This window comes from Rhopilema esculentum, chromosome 18, assembly GCF_057945365.1.
Source record: "Rhopilema esculentum isolate cy_ngs chromosome 18, ASM5794536v1, whole genome shotgun sequence".
Classification (NCBI taxonomy): domain Eukaryota; kingdom Metazoa; phylum Cnidaria; class Scyphozoa; order Rhizostomeae; family Rhizostomatidae; genus Rhopilema; species Rhopilema esculentum.
In genome coordinates, this window is record NC_142832.1 from 6,460,836 (window position 1) to 6,483,198 (window position 22,363).

Sequence of the window (22,363 nt, forward strand, 5' to 3'; positions counted from 1 at the left end):
GTTTCTTTGAACTCATAAGTATATGTTTGTTAAACTTTATAGAAAGCAGTAAAATTTTAAAAGTATAGACAGTTTTGGCACAATTAATATTTAGTTTGCCGAGAATTTTTAATGGAACTATTTTAAAGTAAATCATACGCGAACTCGTAAATTTGTAAAAATCTGTTAGCCAGAAGTTTCAAATTTTTAATTTCGCTTTTCACCAGGTTGTGTTCGAAGGGATTGTGGGTTCATCCTACAGCGGAGATATTGCAATTGATGACATATCTTACACCAATTCACGATGTTCACATATCCCAGCAAGCTCTGCTCCCCCGACGGTAGCACCAACAACAACCGTGCCATCCGACAGTAACTGTACATTTGAAACTGGTCTATGTAACTGGAGGCAGCTGACCACAGATAATTTTGATTGGAAGAGGAACAAGGACAACACTGGATCGGTGGGGACCGGGCCAGTTGGTGACCACACTACAGGCAAAGGTGAGCTAATTAGAGGGCCGGAGAAATTTTCTTAACCGTTAGCAAGCAAAGTGCTCCCCAGGCACCCCTTAGAAATTTTCAAGTTTCAGATAGCAATTGCAATATTCTTTTCCAAAATGTACCAATCTTTGGCCTCGGTTTCTTCTACCTTTTGTTAAACCGTCCTCTTAACTTTTGTCGCCCGGCTCCTGAGCTGCTACATTTGAACTTTCTAATATACCAACTCTTTTTATATCCCTTGTTTGCTTTGAAACTCATTCATTAAACTTGCCGACTTCACAGGTTTGTTTACAGGGCCGTAATACTTGTCCAAACCCCTTTTATTTAACCTACTGTGGCTTCTAACAAGCATATTTCCGGAAAAAGCAAAATTTATGATATGGGCCACATTGTTCAACGGTTTAGGGCAAAGCTTCCAAATCCGGCATTTTGGTTTTAAACTTTCTAAAAATACTTATGCACATAGCCTGTCATTATAGGTAAGATGCCTGAAACGAGGCCTGTTAGCCTTAGAAATGTAGCAAACACGAATAATGTTCACATGATAAAGAGGCTGCAGCTTTTGCGGCACTTTTCCTGAATACCTTGTGTCTTTCAATGCTTCATTAAAATCGAAGACAATTTTTTAATGGAATATTTTTTTCATTTTAGGTCATTACATATACATCGAGACTTCGTCACCAAGAATAGCTAATGATACTGCGGTGATAGAAAGCCCTCCCATTAAGCCATCGCGCTCAATTGTATGTTTGCAGTTTTGGTACCACATGCACGGAGCACACGTGAATCAGCTCAATGTTTACAAGCAAAGCGGTTCACGATTCGTCAGGTATATTTATACTTATTACTGGCAATAGAGTACCGAAGTGATGGCGTCACAAAAATCGTTTCTCTTTTGATTCAATTACCTGAGAGAGCATCATGAAATACCTCTGAATCTGCAAAATCTGTAGAATGGGTTACAAACCATGCCAGAATAACAGTAATCCGTTGGCAAACAAGTCTTTTGTTGGCCATATCTCACCAAATTTTGAATAGATCTAACTGATTTTGCCTATTAAGAAGTTTTTTATGCTGTTCTTTCAGATTATGTGGTCAAAATTAAGAAATTATAAAAATAAATTTTTGATGACGTCACACTTCGGTACCCTATGGTAATGACATGCCTATTAAGTCAACCAGTGGCATGCATGGTGCCTAGGTGTCAGCTCTCAGAAAAAAATGCGCTCGATGCCATTTATACTCCCAGAAAGGAAGGTGCTGCCATTTTGAATATTTGTGGATCAATCAAATTTTTGTTTTTATGCCCATCAAACAACTTTCATGGTCGTCAAAAAATGTAGATCCGCTTAGCACTACCTCAATTAGTTTGTCTTGAGTTTTTTTTCCAAAACACCAAGAAAAAGGTGGGCCACCACGCCCCTGGTTCTAAGTTTGTCCGATGATCGCATTAAGCGTGAAACTCGGAGTACCAACCTAGAACCTTCTTGTTCTATACATCAAATAGCGTGTACGACTCTGCCTACACGGTATCGAGCACTTAATGACAGACCGACAAAAAGTATTTTGTCTAATATTTTATATATAAAGCCTTTAGTATATAGTACCTGTTCTTTAAACTTAAGCGCTATACAGATTGTGTTTAAATCTAATCCAAATCATAGGATCTGGGCTCGAAAGGGAACACAAGGCAACAAGTGGCGAAGTGCACAGGTCAATGTTTATTCCAGTAGCGTAACTCGGTTGCGATTTGAAGGAGTGCGGGGAACAAGTTACCAAGGGGATATTGCAGTTGACGACGTCGTTGTTTTGGACAGTTATTGCCCACGAGCAATGTATTGTGACTTTGAAGATACGACACTTTGCGGTTGGTCAAACAGACGTGGAGACCAGTTTGACTGGACAAGAGGTAACCAGGGAACACCATCTTTGGGTACTGGACCGTCTACTGATCATACCACTGGAACAAGTCAGGGTGAGCTTTTACTGTTATATGCCTAAGAAATGCAAGTATTGATGGGTCAAATTCGTTGTATCTATTCAAAGTAACAGGATATGAGTGCTTGCAAATGAAGCTTTTACAGCGACAAATAATGTTCAAGATGCTCCAAGGACGTTGCTAGCAGAGTCCGTCTATCGTACCATAATCATTCTATAGGATAATATATATACTTCCACTCTTTCCTACTCTACTTTCACTCATGATGTATTTGCCATTGATGATCTGAAAATAGTTAGCGGAGCATGTCCTCGCCCAGGTATGCCGCCAGGATCTAGTCCCTTTTTGCTTGATGCATCAATACGCATCAATATGTATTTGCGAGATGTATTTGCCTTAACTTATATCCATGTGCCTTTATTTCCAGGAAACTATGTCTACATTGAAACTTCTTATCCAAGAAGACGAGGAGACAAAGCTTGGCTCTATAGCCCGGTCTACCCGGCATCTGTGAAAGGAAGATGTCTCAACTTCTGGTACCACATGTACGGTGCGGACATTGGTAGCTTGAGTATTTACCTCACGACACCTACAGGAACACCGCTGTGGAACAGAACTGGTAATCAAAATAATGTTTGGAGACATGGTCGTGTCACCCTACAGAGCAATTCTTCATACACGGTGAGCAATATAACTTCATTTCTCTAGATATTTTTTTGCATTCATTCGTTTCGTTCCCACTTCATTAGCTGTCAAAATTTTTGATGATTTTTCTATGGAAATTTACTTTATTTTCAGTGATTTGTCTTTCTTTTACAAGATTTTTTTACATTTTCCTGCTTATAGGTTGTTATAGAAGGTATTGTTGGAAAAAGTTATCGTGGTGATATTGCCCTTGATGACATCTATATTTCCGAAATGCCTTGCCCACCACCAGGTACGTGGATTATGTTTTGAATAAATCTACGTTTATTTGTCATGTCTCCGCAGTAGTTTTTCATCACCTCGTCTAGAATGTAGGGTACGGTTTTTAAAGTTATGATCAGGGGTGTATTTGTCATGTCTGGAAATGAAGTTATATTGCTCACCGTGTATGAAGAATTGCTCTGTAGGGTGACACGACCATGTCTCCAAACATTATTTTGATTACCAGTTCTGTTCCACAGCGGTGTTCCTGTAGGTGTCGTGAGGTAAATACTCAAGCTACCAATGTCCGCACCGTACATGTGGTACCAGAAGTTGAGACATCTTCCTTTCACAGATGCCGGGTAGACCGGGCTATAGAGCCAAGCTTTGTCTCCTCGTCTTCTTGGATAAGAAGTTTCAATGTAGACATAGTTTCCTGGAAATAAAGGCACATGGATATAAGTTAAGGCAAATACATCTCGCAAATACATATTGATGCGTATTGATGCATCAAGCAAAAAGGGACTAGATCCTGGCGGCATACCTTGCAGCTGACTGTCAATTAGATAAAGTTTTAGAACGGCTAGAAACTGATGCTCTTATTTTATCAAAATGGTTTCCAGAAAACTTTATGAAATTGAATGCAGGGAAATGTCATCTTCTTACTTTTGGAACAAATCAAGATGACTTTAAGATCAAAATCGGTGAGGCCATTGTTGAAGAGAGCTCTGAAGAAAAACTGCTAGGGGTGATAATAGATAAAAATCTTAATTTCAAAAGTCACGTCTCAAATTTATGCAAAAGAGCCAGCCAAAAACTGCATGCTCTTGCTAGAGTTTCGCCATTTATGGGTTCTGATAAACTGCGTCTCCTAATGAACAGCTTCATAAAAGCTCAGTTTAGTTACTGCCCCCTAATTTGGATGTTCCATGACAGATGTCTGAATGCTAAAGTAAATAAAATCCACGAAAGAGCACTCAGAATTGTTTATAAAGACAGTCATGCTGACTACGAAGCATTGCTGACTTTGGATAATGCAGTATCAATTCACCAACGCAATCTACAGTACTTGATGATAGAAATATACAAAACCAAACATAACCTGAACCCTAGTTTCATGAGTGAGATTTTTGAAACAAGAAATGTACATTATGATTTGCGAACTAAAAATAATCTTTGCATTCCAAAAGCCAGGACAACTTCTTATGGTATAGAAACTGTGAGATATTTAGGTCAAAAACTGTGGAAAACACTACCTCACAGTATAAGAGAGTCCCAATCATTGGCAACATTTAAAAAAGAATTAAGAGCACACCCTATAGAATGCGACTGTAGATTGTGTAAAAAATTTATTGCTGGGTTAGGTTTTATTTAGAACATTATACCTTAAACCTTTTTAATATTGTATCATATATTTTTATTTCATACTAACTCTTATTAGATAGTTGGCCTTAATTAGCTTCTTTATAGCTATCAACCGTTCATTTAGTACGCCAACTTTAAACAAATTATTTATTATTATTATTATTATTATTATTATGTCTCCGCGGTAGTTTTTCATCACCTCGTCTAGAATGTAGGGTACGGTTTTTAAAGTTATGATCAGGGGTGTATTCCTATTGGCTACTCTAACCAGAGGTTAAGTGACTTCGTTGCCGTGAGGAGCTTCGACAATACCAGTACCAGTTTTTTGTAACATTTATCACGTGTACGTGTAGCGTTCATATTTGTTTGTCTAGCTGCATGTAATGGTCCAGGGGGCCAAGCTAGCGAGGGTGTAGGGGGTGTGAGACCACCCCCCCATTCTTCATGAGTTTGCCGGTAGATCTTCAGTTGATCGAAAAGTCCCTGTTTTGCTGGTAAAATTGTACTTTGGTAGGTGAAATAAATTGATCATAATCTATGTTATCGTCGGTAAACTTTACAGCTGATGATCCTCCATCTCCCTAGTCTGGAAAGGTCCAACTACGGCACGGGTACTGTTGAACAGATTGGCTTTAAGATATAGCTATAGGTATTGATATTCATTGATATTCAGTAATGTAGCATTTGCAAAAGCCAACTGAGTGCCAGCTAATTGGTCTATCTTTCTTTGTATAAAAATTTGTATAGAAAAAACGAGGTTATCAACTTTGATGTGTACCATTGATTGCAGGGTCATGTGATTTCGAGTATGGAAGCTTCTGTACTTGGAACAATGTCGCAAATGGCAATCAAACAGGGCAAGATGACTTTGACTGGGAAAGGAACAGTGGCTCAACATCAAGCTATGGGACCGGACCGACTGTTGATCACACCGTTGGAACTGCACTCGGTATGCCGTGTTTTATTGCACCGAAAGGAGTCGGTGGTTTTTCCCTTCTGAAAGGCTCGTATGGGATGGCCTGTAGAACGTAAAAACCTGTGGATATGGTCGCCACGTTATTTGACAAAAGATATTGTTTTAAAGAGGAAACTCATCCTAGTAGATCTAGTTATAATAGATCTTACGTTAAAATAGATTTTAGCGCAAGTTTTTCTGGTGGCCTTCTCCTCCTGAGCGCATCGCCTAGCATTAAAGATTTTTGTTACAGTTTTGAAAAGGACTAAAGCTGCACTATAGAAACGCAATAGTGTTATAAGAAGTAACAGGAATGAAAATGCAGATGGGGTTTTAAATGTTTCAAAAACAATAACAATTTAAGCACATTTAAGCTTCGATTTTACAGTCGCCTTTGGTGTTATAGTGTTTACATAGAGTAACAGACACCGCCTTGTAAGTGAATACCTCATGTGACCATCCGTTTACCTGTCATACAAATATTGTATCTTGATTGTTTGGCATTTGGGACTTATTGTTATTTGCTTTGATTCTAGGAACGTACATTTTCATCGAAACATCTGGTTTCAATCGAAGGGCCGGAGAAAAAGCAAGACTCGAAAGTGAACTTTTCAGTACCTCAAATGGAAAATGTTTGTCATTCTGGTATCATATGTACGGTCAAACAATTGGCACTTTCAATATCTACTTGAAGAACAGTAATGGAGAAACACTTTTGAAAACATATAATGGATCACAAGGAAATATCTGGAAGGAAGGGGAAGTTGGACTTTACAGCCGATCCAATTTCAGGGTATGCACTGAAAGAATATTTTTATTTAAGATATACTGCCATTTTAGGATTATCGCAGGTGTCGTATCTTTATCAACGTCATTCTTGAAATATCTAGAAAATGTTTAACTATAATTTAAACTACAAAACATGGCTAAACTGGAACAAATATAGAATGTAATAAAAATATTATATAGAGGCCACATTAGATTTAGCGTTATAAGAATCTACACGCAAGAAAAATGCAAATATCGTCAATTCATCTTTGTTTTTTACAGGTAATTTTAGAAGCAACTCGAGGCACGGATTATCGTGGCGACATTTCTCTAGATGATCTCTACGTTAAGGATGGCAATTGTGTTGGCCTTTGTACTTCAGTTGTGCCAATGGCCAGGGTTCGCTGCGGAGGTTATAGTGTCTCAGCCGGAACTTGTAGGGTCACTTTGGGCTGTTGTTACGACGACACGGTTCAAAATGTACCAAATTGCTTCTACCACCCTGCCACGTGCTCCGCAGTACCTGTTGCAGCTAGGACACAATGTGGTACAGCGTCAATCTCGAGATCTGCCTGTCAAAACATGGGATGCTGTTATGATGCAAGCTCTATCAGTGGCGTTAGTTGTTACCATACACTATCGAAACCTACACCATTCCCAAGCGTGATACCGCCAATCACAACACCTGCTCCGTCACCATACGACTGTAACTTTGACGGTATGTAATCGACACGTGGTCAGTTTGATATTTAGCCTGTGTTACAACTTGTTAGCATAGTGATATTGCTGATCTGAGGTGGACACACTACTGCCATCGCAGAGACAGGATCCGTCAAAAATCGACGGCCTCCCCATTATGATGATTGCTGATCTATGGTAAAATCCCAGTAGTTCAGGACAGAAGCTTAAAAATCACAAGCTTGTCAATAATGCTCCCAAGTTTGTGCCGTTGGGTTACGTCTTTAGGCCTATTTGTATGTCCAATAATGAAATTAATTTTACAAAATGTTTTATACTACATATAATAAGTGATTTCTGTGATACTGTATGCGCTCGTTGTCGATTTTCTAATCTTAGATTTGCCTTATAGGTGGATTGTGTCAGTTTGTCAACACCAAAGATGACAACTTTGACTGGACCAGAGACAGGGGTGGAACTCCAAGTGCTCTAACTGGGCCATCGGCCGATCACACCCAAGGAAACGCAAATGGTTATTATCTAGCTTCACAAATATACGTCTTAAGTTAAACTCTCCACCGTTCGCATATAAAAGAATCTTTAGAAAACTTTTGCCATTTTATTTTATTTTGCCATTTTATTTCATTCGATTTATGCCACTTTTTGATTTCACTATTATTTCTGGAGATTGTATATTCCTTTCTTCAAGTTTGGTACATTACTACTTTATGCTTGTAACAGACCAGGATCTTTTTTGCAATAACTGATCAATTGTGAAACTTTAAAACAGTGAAGTGAAGTGATTTTAGTGGATTCACCGACAGCAATGCTCAGACATTGGTTCATTTTTATCTTGTAGGATACTATATGTACATCGAAACATCCTGGCAGTCACATAATGATACTGCTAATCTAAAGAGTCCTAAAATCGATTTCAAAACAAATGGAAACGCGCAGGGAACAGTCTGTGTTCGATTTTGGTATCACATGTACGGCTCACACGTGGATGCTCTAAATGTTTTCATTCAAAATGGTACTTCTATGCCAGCCAAGCCAGTCTGGACGAGAAAAGGAACACAAGGAGATAAGTGGAGACTTGGACAAATAGTTGTGAAGAGAACACCGGCTTTCAATGTATGTATTGCGGTTTTAGTCTGATCCAGGCATATATATGATTATAGTCTGATCCTGGCATATAAATGTTTAGTAGGTTTCTACTAACTTGCATAAACTATTCCTTTTTTACATTTTGTGGCTCCCATGCCTTAGTTTGCAACACTGTTGTCTCGTGCCACTGCAAGCAGACATGTATTGGTCCGAGTCTCATTCAGAACAGCATATGATATGAATGTGAAGTACGAGTAGAGGCCAAAAGGCCTAGGTACCTTGAAACAAAACAAGATTTACTGTAGTCAAACCATTTTCAAAGATTGCTGGTTTACCATGATTATGTTACCTTGAATAACCTTCTACAAAACGGACAAAACTTTGCCTATGACTAGGGCAGCTCTGTTTGCTTTTAAAGTTTTTAAGTTTGTACGAAATGATTTCGAAATTTGCAATATAGAAGTATTAATAGAACCCACAACAAATTATGTTTTGATAATAATATATGCTGAAGCAAATCAGGATCTGTTTTTGCAGACCTGCAGCGACGTAGGCCGGCAGGTCTTTTTTATGTCATTCGGAGGATAGATTCATATAATTTCTGGACACATTTATCTCACATTGTATGAATTAAATTGTGTTATGATTTCTGTTGTGTCGAATTATTTTATGATAAGTTAACTTGGTTTACATCACTATTGCTTTCTCTGCAGGTCATCTTCCAAGGAACAAGTGGTCCAAGTTATCAAGGGGACATTGCCCTCGATGACGTCAGCTTCGTCAATGGCAACTGTTTGCCAACAGGTTAGTATGAACATCTTCGGCCTAAAACAAGTTGAACCAAGTTGAACTTTGCGGCTTACTTAAGCTTGGTAAATAGACTTTTTTTATAGACTTTTTTATTGCGCCGCCTGCGAGAGCTGTCTAACAATTTGTCGTTTGATTTCAGATGAATGTGAGTTCGAATCCCCAGATATTTGTGGATACACACAAGACCTGTCCGATGACTTCGACTGGACTAGGGCAACTGCTAATACCTCAAGTTCCCGAACCGGACCTCCGGCAGATCATACATATGGAACCGCTTTCGGTAAGATTCCTTTCTTAAGCTACAACAAAGGGGCCCGTTGATCAACAAACGTTCCGGTGCTGGTTCAAAACTGTAATGAAGCTGTATATCGTCTCGAGATTTTGATTGAAAGTGTCAGTGAAAACGAGTTGTCATTTTGGTGCCTATTTATATGAGCACAATCACCCCATTTTTCAACCCCTGGTCTGGCAAGTGGACTGAAATCTGGTCATGTTTACTTTCAAATTCTATCCCATCGTACAGTTTTTGGCTTCTTTTTTATCTCAGCTCTAAGCCTCCCCTTAATGACCTGTAAAATTAGCCCCCCGCCTCTCTGTTGAGCCCTCTCTAGAAGATCGAACATTTGTTAAGGCACCGGGGGATTATAAGATCGTTTACGATATGTCCTGCATTTCTACAATTTTCTGGGATCAACAATTTAAGTTAAAGAAATTTTTCAAAAGCATTGCGTTCTCAATTTTTATGAAAGTGAAGAATCTTTAAGTACTGAAAGTTTACTTTTATGATTTTTTTTATCAGAAGTGTGTAGTCTTGCGGGAGCTATGATTGTTCTTTGTTACAGACGTTGTTTTTTCTGCTAGGACACTACATGCATATTGAAGCATCATATCCGCGCGTACCTGGTGATCGAGCTGTTATGGAGTCGCCGGCCTATCCTGCTACTATCGGTGGTAAATGCGTTGAATTCTACTATCACATGTATGGAGCTGACATGGGCACGCTTAGGATGTTCTTAAGGAAAGGAGGAAGGATTGATCGAACCCCGGTTTGGACTTTGAGTGGTGACCAAGGAAATGTTTGGCACCGAGGCTCGTTCACAGTCCAAACAGACCAAATTTGGCAGGTGGGTAATGAACTGGAAGAAAGTCTTTAATAAAATTCGGTTATAAGGCTTAGGCCCACAAGCTCCCTGTTGAGCATTCCTAAACATTTAATGCAGCATTTCCATGTTCTAACTGTTTCATAAAGTCTTATTTTGACCGCTTCATATCTTTGTCTGTACAGTAGTGAAAACAAAAGCGTCACGATCCTTTTCAGTAAGAAACCTCTTTGAAATTGCTTTTGTCCTGTATTGAAACTAATTCAACTGTTTTTGGAATCCCAATGTGCAGACATTAAGCAGTTATTTGGGTGTACAGCAGAATTTGTAATTGTATCTGTTTCTACCTAGCTTCTGAAGTTTGTATTTGTTTGTACCTTGTTTGTTTGTTTGTTTGTATTTCTTAAGTGAGAGGCTATGCGTTTCGAGCATTTTCCCGGTCCTTTCTCGATGTGGCCACACATTCTGATTCCTACGCCTGGAATTACAGAGAGCCGAATTACAGCGAGTCCTTTGACTCTCCTCACTCTGGGCTGAAAGTTCGGTCATGTAAGGGACTCGAAACCAAGACCCTAGGATCTGCGTCTGTGACCCTAACCACGTAGCAGTCATTTTTTGTATAGAGTTTGGTATATTTCTGGCGAGTTTTTATTCATTTTCAACCCTTTTTATTTGTATTAAAACCGCAGTATTGATTTTATAAAGTCGAATTTTTCTAGATCGTGTTTGAAGGCATACGAGGTGGCGGTTATACCAGTGATGCAGCTATTGATGACGTCAAGATACACAAAGGCCCATGTCCATCAAAGGGATCTTGTGACTTTGAGATTGGGTACTGCGGTTACACCAATATAGACGATGATAAATTTGACTGGATTCGCCATTCAGGTGACACCCCAAGTGTCAAAACCGGGCCTAAGGTTGACCATACCCTTGGAACGTCTCTTGGTCAGTAATCTAAATTTATCTTTATTCTTTCTTATCGTATTTGAACTATTTTAGCTATATTCAAATTAAATCCTATCTAGAATTAAAGACGTCAAGCATTTATTCGCCTATTCAATTGCCTCTTTGAAAGGTGGCGGCCATGTTCTAATTTCTTTGTTGTTAAACTTGAAAAGAAAGGGTTATAGTGTACACTTTGTTTCTGTATAGTTAAATAGCCATTGTTTAACATTATTGCCTTTATCTGAACATGTAGTACATTTTTTTGCTTCCAGCAAGTATATAAATAGTCGTACAAGTAATTCTCTTAAGTTAAAAATCTCTTTTATGTATCTGCATCGTAAAATCATCCTTTGACTCATCTTAGGCCAATACGTGTACATCGAAGCCTCGTCACCTCGGGTAGAAGGAGACTATGCCCACCTTGCTAGCGAGCTCTTTAAAGTCAACCCACAATTCAATTGGTGTGTCACTTTCTATTACCATATGTATGGCCAGTCAGTAGGCACTCTTATTGTCGAGTCCCTGTATAGACCGTCATGGGGACGCGGACGAAGTTATTACAGAACTCACAAAGTCTTACAGGGGAACCAGGGAGATCGATGGAACTGGATGCAAGTTGATGTCACCCAAAGCTACGATTTCCAGGTGAACTTGTGTTCCACTACGAGATCTATACTCACTTGTTCTTTTGCTGTGTAACTTTCTCTTATATGATCGATTTCTTATAAAATGTCCTTACTCTGGAAAGATGGTTTTGATTTAGTGCCGTTTTATACTCGAAAATGGTTTGTTGACTAAGTTTCTACACTACCTGTTTTTCAGATTGTCTTCGAAGGTAAAATTGGAAAATCGTACGACGGAGATATCAGTCTCGATGACATATCAGTTACACCAGGAAAGTGCCCAGGTCAGTCATCTTGGTTAACAAGAGGTTGATTCGAAATGGCGCCGTGCTTTTCTTGTTGCTTTGTTCATTTGTCCCAATATTTTGAGAAACCTAAAATCACCTTTTTAAGTGAAGAATGTACAATTCTTTCATAGCTAACATTTCTATGTTGATCGTGACAAAAGTACATTTTGCTATTAATTAGAAAACTTTGTTATCACTCATTCACGTGAATTTTTTCAGCTTAAGTTGATAGTAAGGCTAGGCTGATCAAGGGAGTGTCGTTACATGATACTAGCCTTGTTTGTTGCCCATTGCCTTAGAATCTTATTAACGAAGATTTCTTTCACCCTTTTCCTTCCTATTTATTCTTCACTTCTTTTATTAAACTCGTATATCAATCTCTCTAGTACCAACACCATCGCCTTCACCAAACCCATGTGCTGTGCGTTGCAAGACTTCCAATCGATGCATCCCGGCAACAAAGATCTGTGACTTCGTCAATGATTGCGGGGCCACTGATGATACGGATGAACGGAACTGCGGAGCCTGTGACTTTGAATCTGGTAAAATACTTTCTTATCGTTCAATACAGTCGTAAAGAGAGATACCATTTTGGGAATGTTTTTTATTCCAGTTGATATGTGCTTAACAGTTGGCCTTTGCTATGGTTGCCTGAAAGACAGGAAAGAATATCACCTCAAAAACTCTACGTTAACCACCTTGTGGCTCTAAGCTGTTATATGTATATTAGCTAATGACAGACTACAGAATACATTTTGAATTTCTTCACCACTACATGTTGTAATGATAAACTAACCAGAGATGAGGCACCATTTAACAAACGAGATTCTTGCACGAATGGTCCTGGGAACTTATTGTGTAGCCACGAATAAAGTCTCAAGACATCTCCATTTCAAAAGCGGGTGATTTTTTATACTTGTGATAAATATTATATTTCAGCAGTGTTTTCAACAGGCCACTTCTGATAGTGATTATGTTGGTTCGACCAGAGCCCCCTCCCCCTCCTCCCTTAATGCACTCCTTGCTGAAAGTAGACTGCAGGCTGTAAGTTGCATTAAGTTTGAAGCTCGGAATTACAACTTAGAATTGAACACTTTTTTATGACAGTCCGTAAAAAAGTGATTTTCATATTGATGACAATGAAGTGGTTATGAATGCGTTTTCTTTGTGATTTCTTGATCACTGATTAAATGTTACTTATCTGCTTTTCATTTTAAGGACTGTGCCAATGGAATGATTCAAGCATTGGTGTTTTTGACTGGAAGCGTGGCAATGGAGCTACGGCTACCGCCAACACTGGTCCGTCTACTGACCACACTAAGGGTAAGGTGGCAGATTGACTAATGTCTTAAATCATTCTTATCACCCTTTGCTGTCTGATACACTATGTTACCATCTCAATTGTAAAGCTATAAATCCTGCTGTTGAATTGGCAAGGGAGGAAAGGTAAACATTTGTATATTTGTTGCTTGCCAACCCCCACCCCTCCCCCAGTTGAATGTTTTCGTATCCGTTAATCTGTATATATAGCGGTCTACAACCTTCCCCAAATGTGGAGCCAGTTCCACTTTTTGTCATGATTTTATTCTTTTCAGGTGATAGTTCCGGGTATTATGCTTACGTCGAAGCATCAGTTGGTAGCATGTACAGTTTAGCCACTTTGCAAAGCCCAAGTTTGAAGCAAGCTTCGGCAACGTGTCAAATGAATTTCTGGTATCACATGTACGGAACTGGCATTGGGGACTTACGAGTTTATATAGAAATTGGAACATCCCTCACTCTTTTATGGCACCGTAGTGGAAATCAAGGTTTGTGCTATAAAGCTATCTTCAGTAATTTTACGAGTGACCCTGTAATCCTTAACTTTTGAAATACTGCATCCTCTTCTTCAGTTCAATGTTGATACACCTGCTATTAAATTATGTACGTCCCAACTTTGAATTGAGGAGGGAGATGGCAACAAGTTGGTTAAATATGCTTCCATTCCTTTGTGCTTTTGGGGTTTATCTCGAGAACAGCAATGCCCACGGTAGTTGATTTCCTTTCTAGCTCAATAAACACGGACTGGAGCACTACCCGTAACAGTAACTTCTCAATACTTATGAGAGCTTGAATGCCCTGCTTTGCAAATTCCATTTGAGCTGAAAGCAACACCACCCCATCCTGCGAGCCCCTTGAATGTATTGACGATTTTACTTTGGTTTGTAAGTGATTGAGGTGATTGCAAAACAACTGTTCCAACAGATTTCTTTCTGCTTTTCTGGTTTTTACTCGAGTTGCTCTAAAATCCTGGTTTTTGAAAATATTACCCGTATATTCTCAGCATTTACTCATTGCATATGATTTACTTTGTTAACTTTCCGCACCCATTTTTCGCTAAGCTATTTTTCAGTCTCTTTATTGATAGATAAATTCTTTCCAATGTTACAAGTATAAACTTGGTATCCTTACACAATAACTTTTTTCGTACAGGCAACCAATGGACTCAGGGAACAGTATACATCATGCGCAGAACAGTTCCTTATAAAATCAAGATAGAGGCTGAAAGATCATACAGCACGCGCGGAGATATCGCTGTTGATGATATTACGTTCCAGGGATGCTCTTTACCAACCGCTGCTTCTTCCTGCTATTATAGATTCAGGTGTGCAAAAACGCAAGCGTGCGTGCCATACTCCAGGCAGTGTGATTATACCGATGACTGTGGTGATGGAACTGACGAAATCAACTGCCAATACCCACAGATCAGTTTAAGGTGGAACATCTTTTAGTGTTATATACTTTAGTTTACCAACAAAGTTTTTGGGTTTGACTGGCCTCTCTCATGGCAGGAGATAGTATTGGGCCATTGACCATTGGTCCAAGAAAATATTTTGTGTCCCAGAATGCTCAATAGACTAAACTTAAATATGGCAGTTTTCTATACTGCTAGTTTTGGGCGCAGAAAATATTTGTATAACCGCGGTCCCAGCGAGAAGAAAATTTTTTGCACACCTGGTTTCAGTGTTAACAATAGCAGCTATTATCTCGCCTCAGTTTCCAGATTTATGTTTAGCTATGCCTTAAATTATACTAAAACTAGTTGAAAATTGTATTTTTTGTGGATTTACAGCTATAGCTGGCGTCACTGTTGTTCTAATCAAAAGCAGTATCGTTCTGTAGAGAATGCAGCTGTGCGCTGAAACGTTGTTATTAAGCTAAACATGAACATGCTAAAACACCTTTTTATCTTTCCTGGTACTGCCATCCTCTTTATCCATTGAATATCCCTTTCCAGTTGTAACTTTGAATACAGTCTGTGCTACTGGCGGCAGCTGACAGATGACCAATTTAACTGGACCCGTTCTTATGGCTCAACTGATTCTTCTGGTACTGGTCCTCTTTTTGACCACACAACTGGAACTAATTATGGTACGTAATCTGTTACTAATAGCACTGTGAAATGATTTATGTAAGGACTCGTGGCCCCATTTATCCATGTAGTTTATGGTGGTTACATGTCGTTTATATCCAGTTATATGTTCAGTTATATCCAACCTATTTTTTTTGGAATGTACATTTGGCGACATAAATCATACGCCTCTCCTGATAGTATAAAATGTCAGAAAATGATCAAATGTTGAACTGAATTAACAAGAAGCGTTGCTATGCTTAATACCCTACCCATGATTTGATAGAAAGATTAGTAAAATGATATGTTTCTTGATTTTCTGCTCTGCTATTGATTAATCAATTTTGTTATCGATATTTCAAAGCTTCAAAGATAAGTCGCCAGTCCTCCGCTCCAGCCAAACTGCGGTTTTGTTACATTTCTTTGATTTTAATGGGTGTAGTTTCTGTTAACCTATAACGCTATTTGCCATACATTTTTAGGCAAGTATTTATATGCTGAAGCATCCTACCCTCGCATAAAGGGAGACAAGGCTCGCATTGTCAGCAGGAACGTGATGCCATCTTCTGCTTCTGGTACTTCATGTATGATACGGTTTTATTATCACATGAATGGAGACCACATTGGAAGACTCAGTGTAAAAACAAGGCAGTGCGAGGCTGCCGGTTGCCCCGAGACGCTCGTTTGGACTCGTAACGTGTCGACCGGAGACGTTTGGATAAGGCATGCCTCGGTTCTGAGAAGCAGCCAAGCTTTCCAGGTGAGTTTGACTTAAGTCTCAGCTGGAATGGAAGGGGCGTCTGCCATACTAACCTTGAACTCTAGCAAACGCAATTGAGCAATTTCAAATTATTTTAGATTTACTGTTGACTCCTGCTATATGACATTCATGCACGGTTAAGTGGTTTATCTCATCTCTAAAGTGTTAACTGTGCCATAAATACATCTCAGTGGATTTCCACCGTTGAATAATTCATGTAAAAGATTTCATGTGCTTTTTGTTTTTCTAGTTTCGAACAGGTAACTCCCACGCCTTCACCCCCATTCCATTCAGCAATTGCTGTCCAGAGCCCCCATTTATACAGGCCCATTTTGCCCGAACCTCCGTCTCGTTATTAAGTATCTACTCTTTCACACCTAGCTGTTTATTTTTATATATCCAAACCTTAAAAGCAAGCAAAAACCTAGCTAAACAGGTACGATTTCGTTACATAGGTCATTATTGAAGCTGAACGAGGATCTGGTTACATGGGAGACATAGCAATTGACGATGTGTCTTTTTATGGCTGCATACCATCCTTCAGACCTCTGCCAACTCCAGCACCTTCCACAACACCGAAGCCAACAACCACTCCGTGTGCGTCAAACCAGTTTTACTGTCCAGGAGATGCCACTTGTATTGAAGCAAAGAAGAGATGTGATTACAATGCGGATTGTAAAGACGGTTCAGATGAAGCGAATTGCGGTATGCTCTTTAAGATGATTTTGAAATGGATTGTCTTTTGCAATGAAATGTTCTTTGTCAGGTGATGGAGAGGATAATTATTGTTTCTAGACAGAAAATATAAAAAGTTTTCCTCATCATCAGAGCTTGGCTCCTTATTTTGCCAAATCTTTTTTAAAAAGACTTTGCTTGAAAGACGGAGCCCATAATATTTTGGTATGAAAGTTCAATGCGAAAAAAAAACCAATTTTGACCCGAGAATGACAAGAGATTTATTGCTGCTCCTCCATCATTGCTTTCCGTTCATTTTTAAAACTTTATGCTTTTCAACCTTTCTTCCAGGAAACTGTAACTTTGAAAAGGACTCTTGTGGCTACAAAGATAGCAGTACTGGCAAGGTCATGTGGGGAAGAGCTAGCCCGGCATTGAGCCCTGTTGTTGATCCAACTGGACAAGGACGAGGACCTCAAACAGACAACACGAAGAAGACAGATCAAGGTTGGGCTTTTAGTTTTTAAGATTGAACAGATCTTATTCCATAATATAGATTATATTTGTTATTAAGGTTTGTTTCGTGATGAACGTGTAGTTTTTGCATAGAAAAAAAATGAAAAACACGTACGTAGTAGCTAGCCAAATGCCTTTTATAAAGTGTTAAATATTTACAAAATCTTCCTCGCAATTTTCCTTCAAGGCCCGCCATTTGTTAGGACTTGACTTGGCGTGGCCGAAATGTTATCTTACAGAGGAAAAATTCTGATAACTCTTTTGAAAATGTATGGTTTATGATTTCTAGGTTACTTGATGCGCACAATAGAAGGTTCTGGAACTTTGAATAGGTATGCTGTCTTACGTAGTCCCATGTTGAGCAAGACTGGGCCTAACTGTGCTCTGGAATTCTATTACTACATGAACGAAACACAGTACAGTTGGTTGAGTGTTTACGGGATTGCAAACTCGATTCAGTCGAGACTATTTTCTACAACATCACGCACTAACGGGCAATGGAAAAGACATCTGTTGTGGTTAGGATCGAGGCCTTCAGGTAAACGAGGCTATTTCGCTGATTTGTTTCAAAGTCATGTTTACAGCACCATTGCTTCGCTGGTTACCTTTGTGTCACCTTTAAATCTATTTTCCAGCTTAAGTTAATGGCTAATATTGCCTTTAAACTATCTGTCGAAAATAATTCAAAGTATTGTGAATATAAAAATACTTGTGAATATATGGTTTTTCGTGGCTTAGGTTGGGTTCCTTAGCGAATAAAGTGTGTTGCATTGTAAATACCATGTAAGAAAATATTTCTGATATCGAAATATTGTAAAAATTTTGTCTAATCCGTATACATGTATTCTTAACATTTTTTCCGCACTATTTGTTAATATTGAAATATATTTTGTTTTTCTTTCCTTTACAAACAATTTTACTTTGAAGTTGGCTTGAGTAAGCTTTAATTCTGTAGCTACTTTTCTAAACTTCTGCTCAAAGTAAATTGATGATATTCAAAATAAGAAAATAAAATAAAATATTGAGAGCTAACCGTAAAGTTCAACTGGTCTTGGTTTAATACTTGATCATGTTTATTTTGACTTTTCCTTTGAATTTCGTTTATTTATCTACGTTTCCCTCCGGCTTTGGTTACAGGGACCACATCTTCTTCATCGTGTCTCAAACTGTAGTCCTCTTTGTAAGTTATTAAACGAAGTACCACACGTGATTCTTGTTATCTAACCTGTTTTCCATTTTGCATAACTGTACTACTGTCATAATTGCAGGCTGGCAACTTGCGTTCACGTATTACCGACCGTTCTTTGCCATTGATGATATCAGATTTGTCAACTGCTCCCTGGCTCCAGACAGAGGAGGCCAGTGCAAGAAAGAAGAATTTGCTTGCACAAACGGCGCTTGTATTGCAGGAAATAGGGTACATTGTTTCATTGAAAATTCTTATCATATGCTTCCTATAGTTACTGGCTACCTGTTTAGACGGCGGCTGCCTGTTGTGAAGTACTCGTATCTGGCTCGCCTGTCTGTCCCGTAGGAATAAGAGCAATTATCGGGGGCATCATTGTTTGAGAACAGTAGGAACAGTAACAATAAAGAATTTTGTTATTAACATCCCCCCACCCTCACAAGAGAACAATGGAAGCTACAGCCCTGAACCTGTAGCATATTATTCGCAGCTACCAAGAAATAAACAAGTCAGATAGATTCAGATTATATGTAGGCTATTTCAGGCAGTGCTCGTAGCATTAATGGTTATTTAACATTTCGGTTATTTTACTGATGCTAGTAATGTTTTGACTATCAATTAAGTTTGGCAATCTTGATAATCGAATTTTTGTACAGATCTGTGATTTCCAAGATGATTGTGGAGATGGCAGTGATGAAGGAACTAGACTTTGCAGTGGTTATAAGGAGAGATGCAATTTTGAAACTGGTGGTTGCAACTGGCTTCAGGTCCAAGGGGATAACTTTGATTGGAGCAGACGACGTGGCTCAACTGGGTCAACTGGTACTGGACCTGGAACAGATCACACTCGAGGTATGTTGCTCATTTCATCAAGGATTGGTTGCAGTTGGCCGTTTTTAACTGATGGTCCTCTTCTATTTCAGGCTGTCTGATTTTTGTTGAATTCTTTTGTTTAGAGATACTGAACAGCATTTGATGTTTGCCCACGAGAATTATCATATAGAGCAAATATTAAGAATTATTTTGAATAATTTTTATCAAACAAAAATACGTGAACGTTTTTGATATTCTTTGTCATGATGTTGTCATTGATAATGGTGTTTTATTTCCCATCAACATTCACTTCCCCTGTGCCTGCAGATACAAAACGAAACGTTATTTTGCAGGAGACGTTCTTGGCTACTACCTGTATATTGAGACTTCCTCGCCGAGGATTGAAAACGATACGGCTCTGCTGATGAGTGCGCCCTTTAAGCCTGTTACTGGTTCCAACGATTGTAGGCTGAGATTCTTCTATCATATGTTTGGGGATCATGTGAAGGAGCTCAACATCTGGTTGAAAACGTCAGCACATCCTTACTCACCAATGAAGAAAGTCTGGGCAAAACAAGGCAAATATATTTTTATTGATTTGATCTAGCCTAATTATAAACAACGCATTTCAACTGAGGATAAAAGCATATAAAGGAGGCACTGCTTATATTAAGGTGTAAACATTTTTCAATTGAAACCATGTTGTGTAGACAAAGTGTGTTGGAAGGGAGATGAGCTGGATCAAGGCTGTTTGCCGGATCTATAAATCTTAATTATAAACAACGCAAAATTTAGAGATGCAAACCAGTATAGATTTTAGCCAATTTGAAAAAAGCAAGAAGTTGAAAAATAAAAAAGTTGTTAACTATTATTTCGCCCTGACCAATGAAACTTCGTCAGAGTGATTGTGTAGTCTGGAAGTATTTGATTTTGCCAGTTTCCTCAAGACAAAGGATTTAGAATAATTTGCTTTGGCCCAAATTTAATGTTTTTCTCAAACCAGCGGTAATAGCTACAAAGACCGTTAGGGCCGAGCTTTGTGCATTTTCGACGTTGTTTAGCTTTTGTTTTATTTTAGAATTTTTTGATTGCATTTCAGGCAGTCAAGGTGATTTCTGGTACAGGGACGAAATCAACCTTAGTTTCATGACAAGAAACTTCCGTGTTGTGTTTGAAGGAAAGCGAGGTGGTGGCTTCCAAGGTGATATAGCAATTGACGATGTGTCTTTCACCCCCGGTTGCAACGTAGACTTTTCAGTTACATTGCCACCAAATATAGTCACGGCATCTCCTCCACCAGGGTGTAAATCTGGCGAGTTCAGGTTTGTAGCAAAATTTCCTTTTTCCTGGCAGTTTCCTGTATATAGTTAAGATTATTCAGTACGTTTCGGAACTTTTTTTTCCAGTGTCCTACGGATGTCCTGTGGATGCACTGACCAGCCTTTAAGCTGGTTTAAACTTAAGGCACGCGCCTATGATTTTATAGTCGTTGCAACTCTTATCATTCAAGTAGTAAACAATAGTAAACAGTCAAATAGTAAACTTAAGTAAAAGTTATCGTCATTCCACAGATAATTATAGATGGTGTATAGCAGAACTTACATTTTGACTTTGAAATTATCTTATAGATGCAAAAGTGGTCAGTGCATTAGTGCTAAGCTGTTCTGTGACTTCAAGAATGATTGCAGTGACGGGTCGGATGAAGCAACTTGTACAAGTTCCTGTGACTTTGAAAAAAGCACGTGCAACTGGGTGAATACCAGAATGGGCGACCAAATGGATTGGTTCAGACTGCGTGGAAGAACCGGAGCAAATGGCACATGGCCATTGGCAGATCATACTACAAATACAACAAGCGGTAAGGAAAGTAAATATATGAGGATAAGGCATCAAGTTATTGATGTTATTCTAGGCCCCGCACTTCAAAGGCTGTAGGTCCTAACCTATCTACAAGCAATTTTTGGGTTGAAGTCTTTTTCTGGATAACATTGTATAGTTCCTCTTTCAACCACCTTTAAATTTCAATGTTTCTAGATTTAAAATTATTTGCAATATCAAAGCCTATTTTTGCAAAAGGCAAGTTCATTTTAGGAATAACACGGATATAGGCTAGTGGAGAATGTGAAATTGATATTTCGAAATGTCTAAGATTTTCACAGCTAAATTAGAAACAAAGACCTCAACTACTTTGAATCCGGATTTGATTTTAGATTCTGAGACAGTGTTATATCTTTAGGTTATTTCATGACCTTGGGTCGGGCGCTTGTCGGTGGCGCGTTCCCGAACGCACATCTGGTCAGCCCGCTTTATCTCAGAGGTTCTAGAAACTGCAAATACAATTTCTGGTATAACATGGGTCACTGGAGTAATTACGACAATATCGCATTCAGAGTGTTGTATCGACGTGGAGGTCGCGACACTGTCCTGTGGTCAACTAGCTCAAAGACAGACAATAAATGGAAGGCTGCTTCAGTGCCACTACCTAACTGCCCCACGGATTTCCAAGTGAGTTCTTACGCAAAGGCTTTGGTGTTTTAATTGTATGTTTTACTGGCTACTCTGCAAAATGGTGCCGTGACCAGGATTGAAGGACCTTGAACTCGGTCAATCTTTGCTGTTATGTAGAATGTGTTCTTCCAATTTAAATCAATAAAGCTTGTATTTAAAGCTGATTCTGTTTTAATATTGGTTTATAGATTTAAGTAATTAGTTTTATATTTATCTGATGTGAACTTCTTGTCTTTGCTTGTTAAAACAATATTCAGTGCTGCGTAGACAGAGAAATTTTCTTTCTAGTATTACTTTCCTTGATTTTAGCTCAAAGGAATTTAGCCTAAGATTTGGCTTGTGCCCCATAGTCTAGCTGTGCGCAGATACCAGCTGCGTGCACGGTACAGGCTCGAAATAGCTCTATTCAATTAGGAATTCTATTCAAGCCAATTAAATTGAGGAATTATAATAATCATGTAGGAGCAATCTACGATATTGCCCGAAAACGTCAGCACATAACATCGGATACGCATATTCAGCGAGCAGCGAGGCATTCATTACTT

General features: G+C 38.9%; 1 protein-coding gene across 2 annotated transcripts in view; it reads left to right on the top strand.

Moving 5' to 3' along the window:
- The window catches only part of LOC135680872 (MAM and LDL-receptor class A domain-containing protein 1), an 80,203-nt gene that overhangs the window by 47,855 nt on the left and 9,985 nt on the right, over positions 1–22,363 (top strand). For both annotated transcript variants that reach the window (XM_065195080.2, XM_065195081.2), the window contains exons 63-93: positions 207–483; positions 1,135–1,312; positions 2,148–2,458; positions 2,850–3,103; positions 3,269–3,359; positions 5,484–5,642; positions 6,185–6,441; positions 6,699–7,134; positions 7,507–7,626; positions 7,954–8,228; positions 8,915–9,005; positions 9,151–9,291; positions 9,873–10,135; positions 10,831–11,059; positions 11,424–11,704; positions 11,882–11,966; positions 12,356–12,511; positions 13,188–13,292; positions 13,565–13,777; positions 14,442–14,724; positions 15,247–15,380; positions 15,843–16,120; positions 16,576–16,825; positions 17,147–17,302; positions 17,601–17,849; positions 18,580–18,728; positions 19,154–19,349; positions 19,664–19,888; positions 20,410–20,632; positions 20,939–21,168; positions 21,547–21,815. In XM_065195080.2, the coding sequence (XP_065051152.2) occupies positions 207–483; positions 1,135–1,312; positions 2,148–2,458; positions 2,850–3,103; positions 3,269–3,359; positions 5,484–5,642; positions 6,185–6,441; positions 6,699–7,134; positions 7,507–7,626; positions 7,954–8,228; positions 8,915–9,005; positions 9,151–9,291; positions 9,873–10,135; positions 10,831–11,059; positions 11,424–11,704; positions 11,882–11,966; positions 12,356–12,511; positions 13,188–13,292; positions 13,565–13,777; positions 14,442–14,724; positions 15,247–15,380; positions 15,843–16,120; positions 16,576–16,825; positions 17,147–17,302; positions 17,601–17,849; positions 18,580–18,728; positions 19,154–19,349; positions 19,664–19,888; positions 20,410–20,632; positions 20,939–21,168; positions 21,547–21,815 (6,564 nt within the window). The remainder of the gene's footprint in view (positions 1–206; positions 484–1,134; positions 1,313–2,147; positions 2,459–2,849; positions 3,104–3,268; positions 3,360–5,483; positions 5,643–6,184; positions 6,442–6,698; positions 7,135–7,506; positions 7,627–7,953; positions 8,229–8,914; positions 9,006–9,150; positions 9,292–9,872; positions 10,136–10,830; positions 11,060–11,423; positions 11,705–11,881; positions 11,967–12,355; positions 12,512–13,187; positions 13,293–13,564; positions 13,778–14,441; positions 14,725–15,246; positions 15,381–15,842; positions 16,121–16,575; positions 16,826–17,146; positions 17,303–17,600; positions 17,850–18,579; positions 18,729–19,153; positions 19,350–19,663; positions 19,889–20,409; positions 20,633–20,938; positions 21,169–21,546; positions 21,816–22,363) is intronic.